This window comes from Polypterus senegalus, chromosome 7, assembly GCF_016835505.1.
Source record: "Polypterus senegalus isolate Bchr_013 chromosome 7, ASM1683550v1, whole genome shotgun sequence".
Classification (NCBI taxonomy): domain Eukaryota; kingdom Metazoa; phylum Chordata; class Cladistia; order Polypteriformes; family Polypteridae; genus Polypterus; species Polypterus senegalus.
In genome coordinates, this window is record NC_053160.1 from 75,985,529 (window position 1) to 76,004,239 (window position 18,711).

General features: G+C 37.8%; 1 protein-coding gene across 8 annotated transcripts in view; it reads right to left on the reverse strand.

Moving 5' to 3' along the window:
- pam (peptidylglycine alpha-amidating monooxygenase) overlaps positions 1-18,711 on the reverse strand; it is a 402,733-nt gene that overhangs the window by 25,812 nt on the left and 358,210 nt on the right. For all 8 annotated transcript variants that reach the window (XM_039758909.1, XM_039758910.1, XM_039758908.1 and 5 more), the window contains 3 exons: positions 16,871-16,943; positions 16,421-16,631; positions 2,740-2,943 (listed from right to left, as the gene is read on the reverse strand). In XM_039758909.1, coding sequence (XP_039614843.1) covers positions 2,740-2,943; positions 16,421-16,631; positions 16,871-16,943 — 488 coding nt within the window. The remainder of the gene's footprint in view (positions 1-2,739; positions 2,944-16,420; positions 16,632-16,870; positions 16,944-18,711) is intronic.

Consider the following 18,711-nt stretch of genomic DNA (forward strand, 5'->3'; position numbering starts at 1 on the left):
AAACATTCACTGATGCATTATCCCACTTTTACATTCATAACTGGTGAGTTAAGAACATGAGGGAGTTTGCAAAATTCACAATTACTGCTGGACACATTTACAGTTTCACAAATTAAACAGCTAAACCATCCCAGATTACAGCAACAAAAAGATGTGCTATTAGAATTGAGGGCTGTGTAGAAGTCCTTTGGCTTTGGATTCACTGCACTTGTGTCTAAAATCAACACAAAGCAAAGGAAAAACTGTACGGGTAACTTTAGGTTCTAAAACACCAACATGTGCTGTGTTTCTTTGTAAATGTTGGGCAATTTAACCAATGGTGGCAACTGAATTAAGAGTTAATTAAACACAATATTTGAAATTTCATACTGCACAAGTTCAGACTGGAAGACATCTCTATTTTTCCACATTAATACACTTCTACAAACATTCTGACAATTCTTGCACCTGTAAACAGACCAATACAAATCATATTCCTAAATGGCTACTGATCTAAAATCATTTTATATTAACAGCCAACCAGCCATTATCCCCTTTGGTGGTACAGATAAACACATGTGACTGCTTTATATTGTATATGCATGCAGGTATGTACATGATGTCTGCTATTAGCTAACTTACAGCTTTGTGTCTCCAATGTTGTTATATGATCAAGAATGTTGTGAACAGATAAGGCTGTATTCTTGCTTAAATTTGACCATAAATGTGATCTGTACTTCACCTTTGTACTAAAGTGTAATATTATGAACTGGCCTAATCTAATAATACATAACCAAATTGAATGTTTCATATCTTTGGAGGTGCAGTGGCAAGCATGCTGCCTCACAGCTCTTAGGATCTGTGTTTGGTTAATGGCCTGATCAGAATCTGTACATCATCTCTGTTTTAATATGGCCATCCATCAGGTATTCCAGTTTCTTACAACCTCTCTAAGACAGGCCCATGAAAGTAACGGGCAGCTCTATAAATGAATGACTGTGGGTGGGTGTCCTCCACTGTCCAGGCTGATTTTCCTGTGCTCTATAAAGTAGCACTAAAGATTTATCAAAGACTTGGCCCTGGTTTCTCAGCCGATTTGTATAAACATTCCCATGAAGGATGCACAGAGAGGCCGTCTGTACAGAACTCAATGATCTAGAGTTAACTTCTTATAAAACACTAGGGACCTCTGCCCCCTGCTCGCTTTACTTGCCCAACCCCCTTATCCCACAATGGGGCGCGCTACACTCCAGCCACTATGCGTCTCTCCCACTCGCGTTGTGAAGGGGGGGCTGAACGCACGCTAAGGAGATGCGGATGGATCAGCTGCTGGCTTTGTGAAGCTGCTGCCAAGCTGCGTGTTGATCATTTAAAAGCCTGTACAGCAGCTGTGCTTTTGTCTCACTGCCTTGTCTTGCATGACGTTAAAGTGTCTCTTGCGGGATGTCAAAGTGTCTTCTGAGAAGATCATGTATCGACCCAAGATTTTTTTATTATAATATAGAGACATATAAGAGGTTAACAAAAATATTCTGGCAATAATCTGCTAACTGATCATTAAGTGAGAGATAGCCCATGATTAATGATAGAAATGTATTATTTTATTTCAAGAGTGTCACCAATAGACTAATTAGTCAATGTTATTTCAAACTGCATGATGCTATGGCTTACTTTGACCCACACTTGCCCTATGGAGTAGAAGGAAATATACACCTGATTCCTCCTAAACTACATCTGAGAGTTCCATTTTGTGAAAAGTAATGTTGAATCCTTTGGTCACAACTGATTATTATAAAGTGTAGAAGGAAAAGTTGTCTAAAATAAAGTTTACCAAACTCAAGCATACACAAGTTCAGGGGGCCTATGGGAGAAAATCACAAAGAAGTGAAATGCCAAAGGGTGAGGTATATGATGAATGGAGTGAAGAATCTACAAACTAATACCATAAATAAGAAAGTTTCTGGCTGTAATGTCTACAATGTATCAGTACAAATAACACATAATCCAATCCAACTGTTTTCCAGTAAATCAGGGCATAGCCAGGAATTTACTTCAGGGTGTACAGTGTGTCTGTCTATGTGGAGGGTTGGGTGGAGAAGAAAGTACATTAGTCATAATTCAGTCTATGGTCAACCACCTGTCATAAAATATATCCTTGAGGGTGGGATGACGGTATTCATATCCAGTGGCAACACTTACGCAGTAAACCGTTGTATCAACAGCACTGAAAAACTTAATTCAGAATCTTCCATATAATAAGAGCTGCAATTAAACAGAACACGAAATACAAGTCCTTTGATACTTGCTTTAATCCTTGAGACCTGACAATTATGTTTGTGATCATCTGACTCACCACTACAACCAACTAACCATAACACTTGGATTAATGTCTGATGACTATTTTCTTTTGCACAGTCATTTATAAAGTGAATTAAATTTTTCCCTTAAATTTAATAAGCCTAAACTTAAAAGATACTGTAAAACACACTTTTTGTATTACATAACACTGTTCTACAGTATAGTGGCTACCACTACCACATGCCTTTCCTGCTAGTATGAACATATTATACACACTTTCACAACTGGAGCATAAGTAGGTTAAATAAATAATCGGGGTCACACAGTGGTATGGCTGCAAACATCACACCTTGTGATTCAGAGTTCAAGTCTGCACTCTACTTGTGTGGCGACCCCAGTCGTGTCTTTATGCATGATAAAAACATCTTAAATATGTAAACGTGAAGTGTGTCTTATACATACCATGCTCAGGAGCATAAGAAACAGCAAACACCTCTCCACCAAATTCATCATTCTTTATCTCTTTAACAAATTCTCCAGACTCTGCTACAAAGCACTGAATTCTTCCATTTTGTCTGTCAGCAACACAAAGCTCTCCTTGATCAGGTACAAAAGCTAAACTGTGAGGAATATTAAATTGAAGAGGTCTGTGGGCATCAGATGACCCTGTAACATAAAAAAGAAAATAAATACACTAAAATAAATGCAGAAATGCATCAAATTAAAACAAATCTTTATGATATGTTAGATATGCAATACATGAAAAGAAGGTTGAAATGAAAAACACGCTACAGGATATGTAACAGAAGTATATTACTTGACAAGGCCTGTGAAAAGCTGGAAACTGTTAAGAGAGCGGCTCTTTGTCTTCACTAGCCACAGGACCAGATTCAAAATGAATGAAATGAATTCTGTGTTATTCATTTAATTTACAATTATATTTACTTAACAGCTGTTCAAGTGAGATGCCAGAAGGCATAACGCTGGTATGTGAACAGATTAATTAGTTCTGAAACAATTGGTAGCACAATCAAAGTTGTAAAATTAGTTCACCCATGCAAAACTGGCACACTAAGCAACAATAAAATAGATTAAAAGTTTGCAGTGGCTGTTGGCTGATAGTATCTTGGCAACATTTAGTTGTTGGTGTTGGGACAAATCTCTAAATATTGCACCGATATTACAGGCAAGGTGTGATATTTGATTGCTCATGACATGACGTCTATACTAATAAAAAGCAAAGCCCTCAATGACTGACTCATCATTAATTCTCCCACTTCCCGTGTAGGTAGAAGGCTGAAATTTGACAGGCTCATTCCTTACAGCTTACTTACAAAAGTTGGGCAGGTTTTATATAGAAATTCTACGCGTAATGGTCATAACTGGAAGCTATTTTTCTCCATATACTGTAATGGAGTTGAGCTGGATGGCCGTGGGGGCGGAGTTTCGTGTGACATCATCACGCCTCCCACGTAATCACGTGAGCGGACTATCAACGCAGTACGTAGAAAACCAGGAAGACCTCCAAAAAGCTCTTAAGAAAATATGCATTATATAATTGAGAAGGCAGCGAAACAATAAGAAGCGAGCGAGTGACATATACTACCATATTCATGAGTGCTGCTACCTCGGAAAGAAAGCAAGGTGTAAACCTAAACTTTAAATTAAGTTCATAGACAGGCTACCGCTGGCGTTTCACATGACCACAGGTAATGCGGGATACAAGTTTAATGAGAGGACGCAGGATATAAACAAGAGTTTTGATCACTTTGTAACTAAGTTAAAATTGTAGGTGAAGGGGTGTGCTTATGCAAATTCCAGAGACTGTGTTTGTGGGGGATTGACAGTTAAGGCGGGTGGGGGAGTCACGTCATCATCTCCCCTCCCATTCATCTCATTTCGCTCTGAGCTGAGCTCCACGGCTAACGCCGTCTTCCAAAGCAACTTCGTCAGACTGCCACCAAATACTCACAGAAAAATCCACAAGTTAATACACACGCTGTCTCTAGAGTTACTCCACACTGAATCCTCCAGGCACTACTTACAAAAAGTCACATTGACAATCGTGTTACGTTATTTTTAAAATCTTTCTTTTTCTTAGCACAAGCACAGCTGAGAAGCTTCGATGCATGTGCTCCATACGCATTAAAAATAATGCATTTAATCACACTTTGCATTACAAGCAAGGGGAGCTTTTGTCAATGCATGATTTCCTGGTACACGATTACATTGATCAAGCGCATCCCGATTCATTTTACCCTCGCACCACCTTAGTTTGAGAAGAAGTATAAAAAAATATGAGGTTAACACAGAAAAACAAGTCACCAATTCAAGCTTTATGAATAATCGATTCGCCATCAATAATTGTTTTGGTAAAGCCATCCTCCTTCCATTTTATAATTTTTCAGCCACTAGCCATGATTAAATGAGCGGTAAAAAGTAAGAGCAAAGCGAGGGTGACTTATTTAGGCAGGCATATATATGACAGCAACACTCATGACAATGTCAATCATGTTACGTTATTATTAAAATGTTTCCTTTTCTTTTCATTACTTCTTTAACACACTACTTCTCGCTGGTAGCTGGTATTTTATATATATATATATATATATATATATATATATATATATATATATATATATATATATATGAATGACCTCAAAGAGCTGAGACTTTTGATATCATGAGCGTGTCTGCAAAAACTGGGGTCTCCTGCCCAGCAAAAGTCGAGCAGCCAGCGCGTGCATAGCTGTGCGGCCTTTGAGACGCTGACTGCGCTTCTGCCTTAAGTCAAAGTGAGCACTTTTAATTTTTTTCATCCTCCCCCTGCGCTATAGCCCAGACAAGTGCAAACACGGGACCCCTTTTCTACACCACGGCAAAATAATATTAAGGCGATTCACACTTTCTTATGCACGTATACGATTATGAGGTCCTCACCTTGGATTATGAAGACACGCACAGGAGTGGAGGACTGACAGTGCCATCACAGCCGATTAATGGCGGGGACGTCTCACCAGTCTACACAAGACCCACGCGACTGTCCCCAAAAGGCGATCATAACGTCAGCGAACACATCTCTCTATACTATATAAAAGAAAAAGGCAACTTTCCTATCTTTACACCTTTTTTCCTTTTATCCCAAACCAAAGCCTTTCTCTCTTAACACTGCAGAGGACACAAAACTAATTTTCTTTAAATGCCGGTAAGGCACATTACCAAAGGCACAAATGTAATTTCAATGTACCTGTACTTCTTAAAACATTAATGTTTTACTGTTTAATAACTTATAGACTATAATTTATTATTTTTCCCTTGTACTCAGTGATCAAACCTATACACACACATATAGACACATACAAACATACACACAAGTATATGTATGTGTATATATATATATACACACACACACACACACACATACATACATACACACATATATATCATTTGTGTGTGTGTATGCATGTATGTGTGTGTATATATGATGTAGATAGGTATGTGTATATATATATATATATATATATATATATATATATATATATATATGTATATGTAGATACCTTTTTTTTTTTTTTTTTTTTTTATTAATTTTATTATAATCAATACATAGCAATCAAGTTTTACAAAAAAAAAATTATGCTAAGAACAGATCGATCCCCACCCTTGAGAGAGAGAGCAAGCCAAATGGTGTAAAATTTAAGGCTTGTAAAAATACCTAAATCAACAAATTCTCTGTGCTTTATAAACTCATTTCAAAATATTACTGATTAGATCCTGCCATGTTTTGAAAAAGTCTGCACAGATCCTCTAACTGAGTATTTGATTTTTCCAATTTTAAATAATATAACACATCAGTTTCCCACTGACTTAAAGAGGAGAGTTTGGGTTCTTCCAGTTTATCAGAATAAGTCTGCGTGCCAACAGTGTAGTGAATGCAATCACAATTTGTTTGTCTTTCTCCACTTTAAGACCCTCTGGAAGAACCCCAAACACAGCTGTTAATGGGTTAGGAGGGATTGTGAGTCCAAGACTGTCTGAGAGGTAATTAAAATTTTTGTCCAGAATAATGTTAATTTGGTGCAGGCCCAGAACATGTGACCTAGTGAGGCTGGGGCTTGGTTGCAGCGTTAGCAGGTTGGATCATGCCCTGGAAACATTTTGGAGAGTTTTAGTGAGACAGATGTGCTCGATATATAATTTTGAGTTGTATAATTGTATGCTTTGCATATGGAGCTTGAGTGAATTCTCTGCATTGCTACTTTCCACTCCTTTTCTGATATATTAATTGAGAGGTCATTTTCCCAGTGTCCTCTTGGATCTTTGAAAGGAAGGGATTGTAAAAGGATTTTATATATTGTAGAGATGGAGTCTAACTCCTTGAAATTGAGCAATAATTTTTCCAGCGTGGATGAGGGTGCAAGATGAGGAAAATCTGGAAGGTTCTGTTTAACAAAGTTCCTGATTTGAAGATAGTGAAAGAAATTTGTAGCTGGAATGTTAAATTTGGAATGTAATTGTTCATAGGATGCAAAGGCGTTGTCTATATAAAGATCTCTAAGCAAGTTAATTCCAAATTTTTCCAGATATTAAAAACTGCATATGTTTGTGAGGGTTGAAAGAGGTGGTTCTTTTGCAGGGTGCCACAGAAAGAAGCTTCTCCGTCTTAAAATGCTTTCTACATTGGTTCCAGATTCTAAGTGAGTGGAGCACAATTGGGTTATTAGTGTATTGCGATAGCGTGTGTTTATTGGAGCACAGAGCAGGAATACAAAGAAGTACTGCAGGATTTTACTTCTATTGCGGTCCATGCCTGTGTATGTTCTTCTATTTGTGTCCAGGTTCTTATCGACTGTATATTTGCCCAGTAATAAAACTGGAAGTTAGGTAGAGCCATGCCACCTTCTGCCTTTTGTCTTTGTAGGGTCGCTCTTTTGATGCGTGGATGTTTAGAATTCCAAATAAATGAGGTTATTGTTGAATCTAATTGCTTAAGAACGATTTATTAATGTATATTGGTATGTTTTAAAATAAAAAGGAGCTTAGCAAGAATATTCATCTTAACAGTGTTAATTCTTCCAGCTAGTGTGAGATGAAGGGTTGACCATCTATGCAAGTCTTGTTTAATTTTTTCCATGCAGGCGACGAAATTTTGTTGATAAAGAGCTTTATGTTTACTTGTGATGTTTACGAGGTATTTAAACTGTTCTGCAATGATAAAAGGAAGGGTGTCTAATCTAATATTATATGCTTGCGAATTCACGGAAAGAGTACACTTTTATTCAGATTAATTCTGAGACCAGAGAGCTTTTGAAATTCTGTGAGTGCTGCTAAGACTGCAGGCACAGAATTTTCTGGGTCCGATATATACAGTACCATGTCATCTGCATATAATGAGATTTTCTGTTCCAGTCCTTCTCTGCTAATCCCCTTTATCTGATCAGTATTTCGACAATGTATTGCCAGTGGTTCAATGGCAATTGCAAACAGCAGTGGTGACAAAGGGCATCCTTGTCTTGTGCCACGTTCTAGTTTAAAGTAGTCTGAGCAAATGTTATTGATGCAAACTGAAGCTTCTGGGTTAGTATACAGTAATTTAATCCATGCACAAATGTTGGGCCAAACCCAAACTTCTCCAAAATAGTAAAAGGTATTTCCATTCAATCATGTCGAATGCTTTTCTGCATCCAATGATAATAATATTTCTGGGGTGTTTGATTTAGTTGGTGAGTATATTACATTAAACAGGCGTCGAAGATTTGAAGATAAGTGTCGGCCCCTAATAAATCCAGTTTGGTCTTGTGATATTACGAGGGAGCACTTTCTCCATCCTTCTAGCTATGATTTTAGAGAGTATTTTAACGTCGTTATTCAGAAGTGAAATTGGTCTGTATGATGCACATTGTAATAAGTCCTTATTTTGTTTTGGAAAGACAGTGATTAGTGCTTGGCGAAAGGTTTGTGGAAGAGATTGGTTATCTCTGGCTTCTGTAAATGTTGCTAATAGGAGGGGAGCTAGCTGAGCGGAGAATTTCTTGTAAAACTCTGCAGGGTAGCCGTCAGGGCCTGCTGCTTTTCCACCTTGGGTGACTTTATAGCATCCAGTAATTCTGATAATGACAGAGGTTTATCGAGTTCCTCCACACTAAAAGCGTCAATTTGTGGTATCTGTAATTTATCCAGAAATGCATTAGATTGTATATTGTCTTCTTTAAACTCAGTAGTATATAGGGATTTATAGTAGTCTCTAAAAGTGTACATTATATTTTTGTGTTCGATGATTTTATCTCCATTAGTGTTAGTAATTACTGAGATTGCGTTGCGTACATCTTGCTTGTGAATTTGTTGCGCTAAAAGCTTATTAGCTTTCTCTCCATGTTCATAATAATGATGTCTGGATTTGTAAATTAGTTGTTCGGTTTCTTTAGTTGTCAAGAGGTTTAATTCTGAATGTAGAGCCTGCCTCCTCTTATGTAGAGTCTCGCTTGGTAGTCTGGCATGTTCTTCATCTATTTTAGTAATTTACTTTTTATCTCTGCTACTTTCTTGCGGATTTATTTCTGTGGGAAAGATATGAGATAATCTGTCCTCTTAAGAAGGCCTTAAGAGTTTCCCAGAGTATTCCTGCAGAGATCTCAGGGGATGTATTTGTCTCTAGAAAGAATTCAATTTGTTTGGATATAAATTCAGTACAATTCTCGTCAGCTAATAGAAGCGGATTGAGGCGCCATCTATGGGGTGAGTGTATGGGGCTTAGTAATTTCAGCTCCAAGATCATCGGAGCATGGTCTGAAATAACAATAGCATCGTATTTACAAGATTTAATCTTAGGCAAGAAGTTATTATCTATAAAGAAGTAATCAATCCTTGAGTAGCAATGATGTACTGGTGAGTAGAAAGAATATGTTCTTGAATTTGGGTTTAAAACCTCCAGGGATCTGATAAGTTGTGATCAGTTATAAACTTTGTAATTATCTTTGCGGTGTTAGTTGCGTTCCCCTGTGGAGGAAGTCTTATCTAAAAGTGGATTTAGAACACAATTAAAGTCCCCAGCCATTATAAGTTTATGAGTGTTCAGATTGGGAATGGATGCAAATAAATTTTGTATAAATTCCTTATCATCAACATTAGGTGCATAAACATTTATCAAAATCATTTTACAGTTAGATAAGTCTCCCATGACCATCACATATCTCCCTTCAGGATCCAATACTACATCTGATGCTACAAATGGTACTGTTCTATGTATGAGAATTCCCACCCCTCTAGTTTTCTTTGTAAAACTAGAATGGAACATTTGGCCAGTCCAGTCTTTTGCAGCGGAACTGATCCTTACTTAGTAAGTGGGTTTCCTGTAAAAATACTATTTTAGCATTTAGACCTGTTAGGTGAGAAAGTACTTTCTTTCTCTTTAATTCGTGATTCAGGCCTTTAACATTCCAGCTTACGAAGTTAACTGTCCCATCATGGAGACACTGATTCTGAGTTTTTGATGTCATTTATAGTCTTAACTGGAAGTGAAATAGTTTAGGTCTTAATTTCCTATTCCCCCAAGAGTTGTTGCCATGCAGCTTATTATTACGTTGATAGTTATAATTATAAAGATTGAGATGATAGATTAGATATAGATCAAGCCTGCTCTCTTTCTCTTCCCCTTAACCCCCACCCTCCCTTTTTGCCTCCCCAGGTGAGGCTAAAACCCACTTCATGCAGTCCCAGTCCTCTGACATACCCAGAGACAGAGCACGTCCAAAGCACATCAAGCCCCCATGCAGTGGGCTTTAAGGTTAAAAGATAGAGATATCTGTTACCAATATAGTCTTTAAAAGAGGAAAAAGAAAAAAAAGAAAAGAATTTTGCACTTAATATATATATATATATATATATATATATATATACATATATATATATATATATATATATATATACATACACATACATACACATATATACATACACATACACATACATATAATCTTCATCAATTTTAGTGCATTAAGATGATATCCCCAGATAATAAACCCAGGTGATGGTGTTAAAGATGTGTCCAAAACAAGCATAACAAGTCTTAATGCAGTAATAGCAATAACAGTAAACCAAGGGTATGATATTGAACAGTCTCATTTAGGGTACACATGAAATAATTAGAAAAGAAAAAAGAGGAGGAAAACGTAATTAAGCACAATAAAACATAAACATTTAGCCCTAGTAATACTAAGTAATAATAAGTAATAAGTAAGTAATAATAATAAGTAAGTAATAATAAGAATATGAGAATATATGCTGATAAAAAACCCGTATTTTAAAACAAATAGATCAGACAGTAGATTATTAATCCTAGCTTTATCATTTACCGCCATGACTCACAATTATGTATCAGAATAGTCCCGGGATCAGCTTTCTTAACTCATTTTCTGCCTCCTCCTTGCTAGCGAAAACATAGAAATGACCCTGCCATTCCACTTTCAGTTTTGCGGATACAGGAGGCCGTATTTGACATTGGCTTGCCGTAGCAGCTGTTTAATATTATAGAAGGCGCGTTTAATAGCTGTTGCTGGAGAGAAGTCAGGGAAGACGCGAATGTGGCAATTTCATATATAATATCTTCCTTTTTTCTGAGGAGTTCCATCACCTCTAACTTAAATGATAATCGTTCAAAACGAACTATAAAAGATCTTGGTCGGGTCTGACGGTGTTTGATCAGCGTGACGCGTAAGCCGCTGCTATCTCAGATTCTGCTTTAAAGTCGCCCCCGATTATTTTAGAAAAAAGTTCAGTTGCGAATTTCACAGGGTTTAAACTTTCTCGATTCTCCGGCAGGCCTTCAATTCTGACATTATACCTTCTACTGCCATCTTCTAAAGCAGCCAGTCTGTCTCCAAGTTTTTCTCCGAGTTTTTTACATTCCGAACTGGCATTTACTGCTCTTTCCTCGGCACTGGAAGCTAGATGTTCGGCTATTTCGATCCGATTCGTGAATGTCTCACTAAGATGCTCCAATTGATCAGCAAGCGTGCTCAGTTTAGCGAGTTTTTCTCAATGCGCTCTTCAATTTTGCCCAGCACCTGTCGAAGTTCAAGTTGGACCTCTTGACGCAGCCTTTCATTTGCCTGTTGGAATTCCTGTCGCAGCCTTTCATTTGCCTGTTGGATTTCCTGTCGCAGACATTCATTGGCCTGTTTCATCTCCTGTTTCAGTCTCTCAAGTGCCTTTGCCGTTGCTTTCTCATTAGCCTTCTCGCTTTCCTTTATATCTTGCGTGAGCTCAGCGAGCAACACTTTCAGTTCAGATAGCTCAAATGTGCCTTCTTGTGCCGTAGATGAAGCAGCAGACTCTGCTGAAGCGGTGTCCCCGCTGCTCCAGTCCCGCGTAATTGCGTAACTGAAGCCGCGGACCTCCCGGCCTTTTCCAGTTTCAGGTAATCCTCTCCAATCGGCGAGCTATCCACATCTGCACTCACGATCGCACCTTCGCTCCCCTTTTCGCTCTCAGCCGGCGACGATGTAGCGGACCGTGGTCCCGAGGAGTCTGTACTTTCGCCCATCTGATCCAGGTCTGTCTCTGACAGGCCGTATCTCGAGCTAGGGCTTGCTGATCGCAGCTTGGATGTAGCTTTAGTCTTCGATTCTTTCGTTCTTTCCTTCTTGTTGGCCATGTTTATATGTGTTTACATATACTGTAGCGGTCCCTCTCGGGTCGAATAAATACAGGATATCTCAGAATAATAAGCAAATAATATGAAAAATAGCACCACTGCTAGCGGAGCTCCACTTCAGACGTCCATCTCCCGCATCGGACGAGACCAACTTTTCTTTTTCATAACTTCTTTAACACATGACATCGCTGCGAAGCGCGGGTATTTTGCTATATATATATATATCACAGCAACACTCATAACAGTGACAAAACAATTACATTGACAATCATGTTACGTTATTTTCAAAATGTTTCCTTTTCTTTCTCTTTCCTTCTTTAACACACTACTTCTCCGCTGCCAAGCGCGGGTATAGATATATATATAGATAGATAGAGAGATACATATATAGATAGATATGAGAACAACACTCATATCAATGACAAAACAATTACATTAACAACCATGTTACGTTATTTTTAAAATTTTTCCTTTTCTTTTTCGTACCTTCTTTAACACACTACTTCTCCGCTGCGAAGCGCGGGTATTCTGCTAGTATATATATATATGCCAGCAACACTCCTGACAATGACAACACAATTACATTGACAATCATGTTACGTTATTTTCAAAATTGACTGTCAAAATTCGCCAAAGAATTTTCCACAGTGAATATGTGCTGCTCGTTTAATATTTTCCTGTAAATTCGCTGTGCAGCCGGCTCAGATGAACATTTTTCTCTAGTATCCCAAGATGCTTTTCAATGCCAGCATGACATCACACAGCTGTAGTGGCCATGAACAGAACTTTCATGCATGTGTACTGTAAGACTGCTGCTGAGTTGCTTTGGATATGTGTGATATTAGGACCCAATCAGTACTTCAACCCTGCATTGTTTTGTTTAAAAAAAAAATTTATTTGAGGGGTACATTAGCTGACCAGAATGAGAATATTAAGAATACTGCCACTGGTTACATAACACTGATACATGTCAGCTCCCAGATAGTGCTGCATGACTAATTTGCCTGCATAATTAGCCATATGCTGGAGCTAAAACAAGCCTTAAAAGTGCTACCCTCCTCCAACTCCTCCTCTCCCACCCTGAGAAAGAAAACATGTGACCCTGCAAAAATTACAATAAAAATGGTTTACAATGCATTTTTTATCTTCACCATGGAAGAAAAAAATGCACATAATCTAAACTGAGATTGGAAATGAAAAAGACATTCCATCTGCATTTGGTGCAACAATCCCAAAAAATAAAATGAGCCAGGTCCATGTTACCACTTATGTGTGCCCCAAGAGTGGAAGTGCAAGTGCAATAATATATTCTTCTTATATTCTTAAATATTATTATATTCTTAGTTTGCGGCCATTTGTTGTATTTTATTAGTGGTAATTGTTTTGTCTGTGTTACTTGTTGCTTTAGGTATTGTGGAGCAGTGATTAGTACTGCCACCTCAAAGCTCAGATCACATTTTTGGCAACAAGCACAGTTGGCAGACACTTCCACGTTGCTAGCCCTCACCCTTAAGAACGCTTAAAAGACCACTTCACCAATATAATCCACTAAAAACTTAAGTTCCTCCTTTCCTACAACAAAGATCCTGAGTATTTCTGTGATTTTGCTGAATTTCAGAGAAGCGAATTGCACAGGGTTCACTCTTCACTAGAAACACCCAGAAATTATCATGCTTTTTTCTTTTAAGATATCACTGAATGATTTAAAATAACTAGTGTTTCTTATTATTATTATTGCTTGAAATTACAGATTTTTAATTTGTTATTCATATATGGCTGAAAATCCCCGTTCACAGCTATGCAAAAGCCCCATTTTTAGTGTCCTGGTGGTAAACCCCCTCAGTTTATCCTTATTTATTCACGTATAAATTCTAATTGGCTAGTAGAGAAACCTTCATAATTGAATTAGCACAGTTATAACCTGTTATTCTTTTCATTTGGGTTGTAAGGTACTGGCATTCCTGAGGTTTAACTCTGGGTTCAAAAACCCTCTTGCCATCTTTCTAAAGACAGTAACAAACACCCATGTATGAAATCTTCAGTTACTTGGAAATATGTAGCATTAAATAACCTTACCCTGCAAACAAAAGCAATAGAGAGACATGTTTCTTGAGAAAGTTGCTTCATTTTAGTCATTGTTTTAAAGGAAAAAACTCAATAATGTTGCTAAAGGAAATGGAAACTTCAGTTAAAAAATGCAGTCAGCAACAATATATTTAACACACTAACAAGTATTTGAATTCTGATATGCAGTAGAGTTTCGCTTATCCTACCTTCCGTATTATCCGATGTCCCACCGCAAAAAAAAAAAACAAAAAAAAAACTAATCAATCGGCAACAAGAATTGCAAGTTGTGAGCGTGAGCGTAGTCTATTTTTTGTTGCTCCCGACTCTACCGCAGTTAATTACAGTAGAACCTCGGTTTGCGAGCATAATTCGTTCTGGAAATACAGTATGCTCGCAGTCCAAAGCACTCGTACAGTATATCAATGCGAATTTCTCCATAAGAAATAATAGAAACTCAGATGATTCGTTCCACAACCCAAAACTATTCATATAAAAATGATAAATACAAAATATAAAGTAAAAATACATAAAGCAAATTAACCCGCACTTTACCTTTGAAAAGAATCATGGCTGGTGTGAGTGAGTTTCTAAACTCTTGTGGGATTCCACCCAACGGGACGACACACGGAAGAGCATCCCAAAGCAATCACAGTCTCCCAGTGCTGTAGCAGTTCGCCATAAAAGCCAATCCGAAAAGATCGCGGACATGCGATAAGCGCCTGCCGTCGATGGGTGATACAAGGAACGATATAAATGCGCAGGGCACAGTATTACTTTCCCCTCAACCCTGCCTGACTGCTGTGTCTGTGTATAGGAGAATGGCAGATTCCGCTACAATAAATAACCGCGCTGTTGCTGTTTCAAGCTTAATAAAGCTGGTGTTGCTAAAAGTACTGAGACTCAGCTTTGAGTTTTCATCACATCACAGCACAAACACACGCAGTCACAATGCTGTAGTAAACAGCATACGCTCGTACGGATGTTGACTATATGAGTGACGGAGTTAAGGCTCTAGAAACTGCAATTAATTACATTGAGCAACAAGAAGAAGCTACAGGGATCGACATAATGATGCTGCAAAATGGCGAGACTTCACAGCGAAGAAACGGCACTCGTGAGGAAAGCAGACTACGATCAAAAATGTCTTTAAATCATCACAGGACTGAACTTTTTAAGTACAGTACATACTGTATTTAACTTCAGACAATTCTGAAGTGCATTTTTTCAGTTAATTCATTGTTGTTTTGTTGTAAAACATGATTATTAGGTTCGTAATGTGTAAAATTATAACATAGTTTGACGTTTAATAGGCTTTTTCTTAACACCTGGCATTATCCAACGTTTTCGCTTATCCGACGTTCTGTCGGCCCATTTATGTCAGATAAGCGAGACTCTACTGTACTTTATAAATTCCTGAGGGTAAATTGTCTTTTTGCATGACCCTTGGAAGTAAGAGTGCAGGGTTAGCCATAGTACAGCGCATCTGGAGCAATTTTCAGGTTAAGAGCCTTGTTCAAGGGGCCAACCGAGTGGGAACCCTTCTGGCAGAAATGAGGTGAATGTATGTATGAGTATAAGAATGTATGTACTTATGAAGCGATGTATATATAGTATCATAGTTCGCTTGTGGTACCAATTTTTTGCAGGAATCCAAGACAGACGCAGTGGGCCACGGGGAGGGGGATGGGGCCCTCCTCACTCACATGCCAGCTTCGGGGGGTATCTTACATCTGCTTACCTACCAAACTAGAAAACTACTTAACGGATTTAGATTGGGCTTTTTTCTAGAACTTGCTTAAACATTCTAGTTGAGTTTTGAGACTTCTCTCATCCCGCTAAGAATCATAGTTCGCTTGCAGGAGTGATATATTCACGCTAATCCGAGACAGAGGCTATGGGCCGAAGGGAAGAGAGTAGGAAGCCGGGCAGGGCCCACCTCACTGTCCTGTTTCACTCCTACGTGGGCGAAGCAGCAGGGGATGGCTCATCTTATATGTAAACGTCTATGCATGGAAGTTTGTTTGTTTGTGTCTCTCCGGCCCGGAAACAGAAAACTGGCTTAGCCACTAATAACACAAGCGAGGCTATTATGTCAGCAAAACAAAACCTCACAAGTAAGACAAAGTCTTTTAGCCACTAACATCGACAAAACGGTATTCCTTCTACTGTTCTTCCCGCCGCTAATGCACAAGCGATATGAGGACATCTGCAAAATGAATCCTCCTAGGATAGAGATGCCCAAAGTAGTTCCTTTCAATTACCTGACAACCCTACAGTGTTTTTCTAATGATTTCAACAGTTTCAAGGACCCCGGGCTTATATATATATAATACATAAACACACATGATTATTTGAACAAGGATATGGATTGTATTTTTCCAATATAAAACATAATTAATACACAACAACAGTAAATTAAATTACCTGCTCCCCACTGCGTAAGGAATTTTCCTTCAGGAGAAAATTTCAGAATTCTTGAATTACAGTAGCCATCTGATACAAAGACATTTCCAGAAAATGGATCGATGGCCACATCTGTTGGTTGGCAGAAATGATACTTATCACTCCCTGGTTGGAAAGCTTCTCCCAAAACTACTTGGAAGTCTCGATCACCACTGTTTCCTATCTTGAAGACCTACAAGATATAAATTGAATTAATATTCCACTAATGCACGATGAAGTGCATAATAGTCCTTAACAAAGTACCATGTGCTTGACATAACACAATGAAACTGTGAAGTAATCATTTTCTGTACTCTATAACTACAACAACAATCAGTACTCGTACTATCAGTCGGAGATACTAAACAATACCACTGTCTAATTAAACCTAGATGAAAAGAATACAGGTACAGCTTGGAAAATTAAACATACCTGATGAAGAGCAACATCAGTTACCCAGTAGTTATCATTCTTGTCTGTCGATATCCCATGAGGCATGAAGAACCTTAAAATAAAAAAAAAAACAGAATTTTTATATTTCTCACAAAAACAAGTTAAGGCACAAACATACATAAAAACATTATTTATAACTGGAATTTCTCAAGACATGAAAGCATGACTATTTGAAGATTCATCTATGTGGTAACTTTTGTAAAAAAATCTCATTGCAATGAAAATAAAAAGAGAGGGCAACACACTAATAAAAATTTAATGAACAACTTCGTACTTTAGAAAGGTGCTGGTGCCTTCCATGTCATCAAGTCAGGATACAGCAAAACTACACGATACTAGTGTGTCCAGTGACAAAGCACACCTGCCACTCGGCCTGACAAGATATCGGGCTTCCTACCTTCAGCTGCCGCCAGCTCAAACCAACATGCAGACATGTTAAATGAATGTTTGTTATTCAGTTGAATGCCAAGGTTTAAATGTATTTATAGGACATCAAACACAACCTAATAACTGTATTATACCAGCAGTACACATCACATACAATGCGCAACAATTTGTACTGAGATTAATGCACTTGAAAAGATGACAACTAAGGAATAGCACAAGTGCTGCCACATTCTTTGCCATTCAATAAAAAAACACACAACTAGGGTGTAATATGGTGATAACACACCCTGCAATAACATGAATCGAGAAATAAAGTGATTATTTGGGAAGTGATCACAAAAATCAAGGTCACTAGTTTGTTGAGACTGTCCTTGCTAAAACAGAGTGAACAGTCCAGCGAGATGTACCTGAACAGTGATGTAAAAATGAGTACATTACTATATAGCCATCAACATTACCTCTGCTTCATATCTTAAGTCAACCAGCCAACAGAGGCCGACACCTGTCACAGGGCCTAAATACAGCAGAAACATAGAATGCCAATGAAGAAATCAGGCTTCTGTCTTGCTTTTCTTCTCTTTGATTCACTAACAGTACCATCAAAGTCCACGGCATTAGTCTGCGCACTCTCTGCGGCCACAACTAGCTAAGTTCATTTTCACAAAGGCCACCTGACATTTCAGTTCAACAAGCCTGTTCAGGGATGCGTGTATACATGTGTCAAAAACACATTTTATACATAAATCAGAAACCTTAGAAATATGTTAGAGTAAAATATATAATTAAGAAAACATATTAATTAAAGCAGAATATAAAAGATTAGTAGCCATTTTCATGAAGTATTCACCCCAGACAGAGAATTAGTGTTGATAATTGTTTTGCCCAGAGATGCTTACAGAGAAATGCTTACTTTGCAAATTAAATTGCAATACAATTGCTGTAATGAACCCTTTTTTTAATTATCTAATGTATTTCTTATCTCAGGAACTTGCAAATTATCAACAAAATACATTAACAGTGCCCTTTGCAACCCTCAGTGAAATAACCAATTAAAGCTGTATCATATTTTCCCATATGACACTTTAAACTATTAATCTATTAATTTGTTATTCACATAGACTATTTAAAAAATGAAAACCATTTAAACAATAAAAAAAAAATCCAAAATCTCAAACGATTCTAACAGCCATGAATAAAATAATTATGTGTAGTGGCTTATTATGTGTTCATAATACATACGCAGATCATGATGAGTACATCCAAAGTCTTTTCCAGAATATTATAATTATTATTATGTAGAATATTAGAAGGATTATTCTGCAGAATATCAGAATCGGCCTCCTATGTTAACCGTCTCCAACTGATGTCTGTCTGCAAGGTGCTGTAAATACTACATACACGCCAGCGTAAGAATTGCAAGACATGAGTTCTGA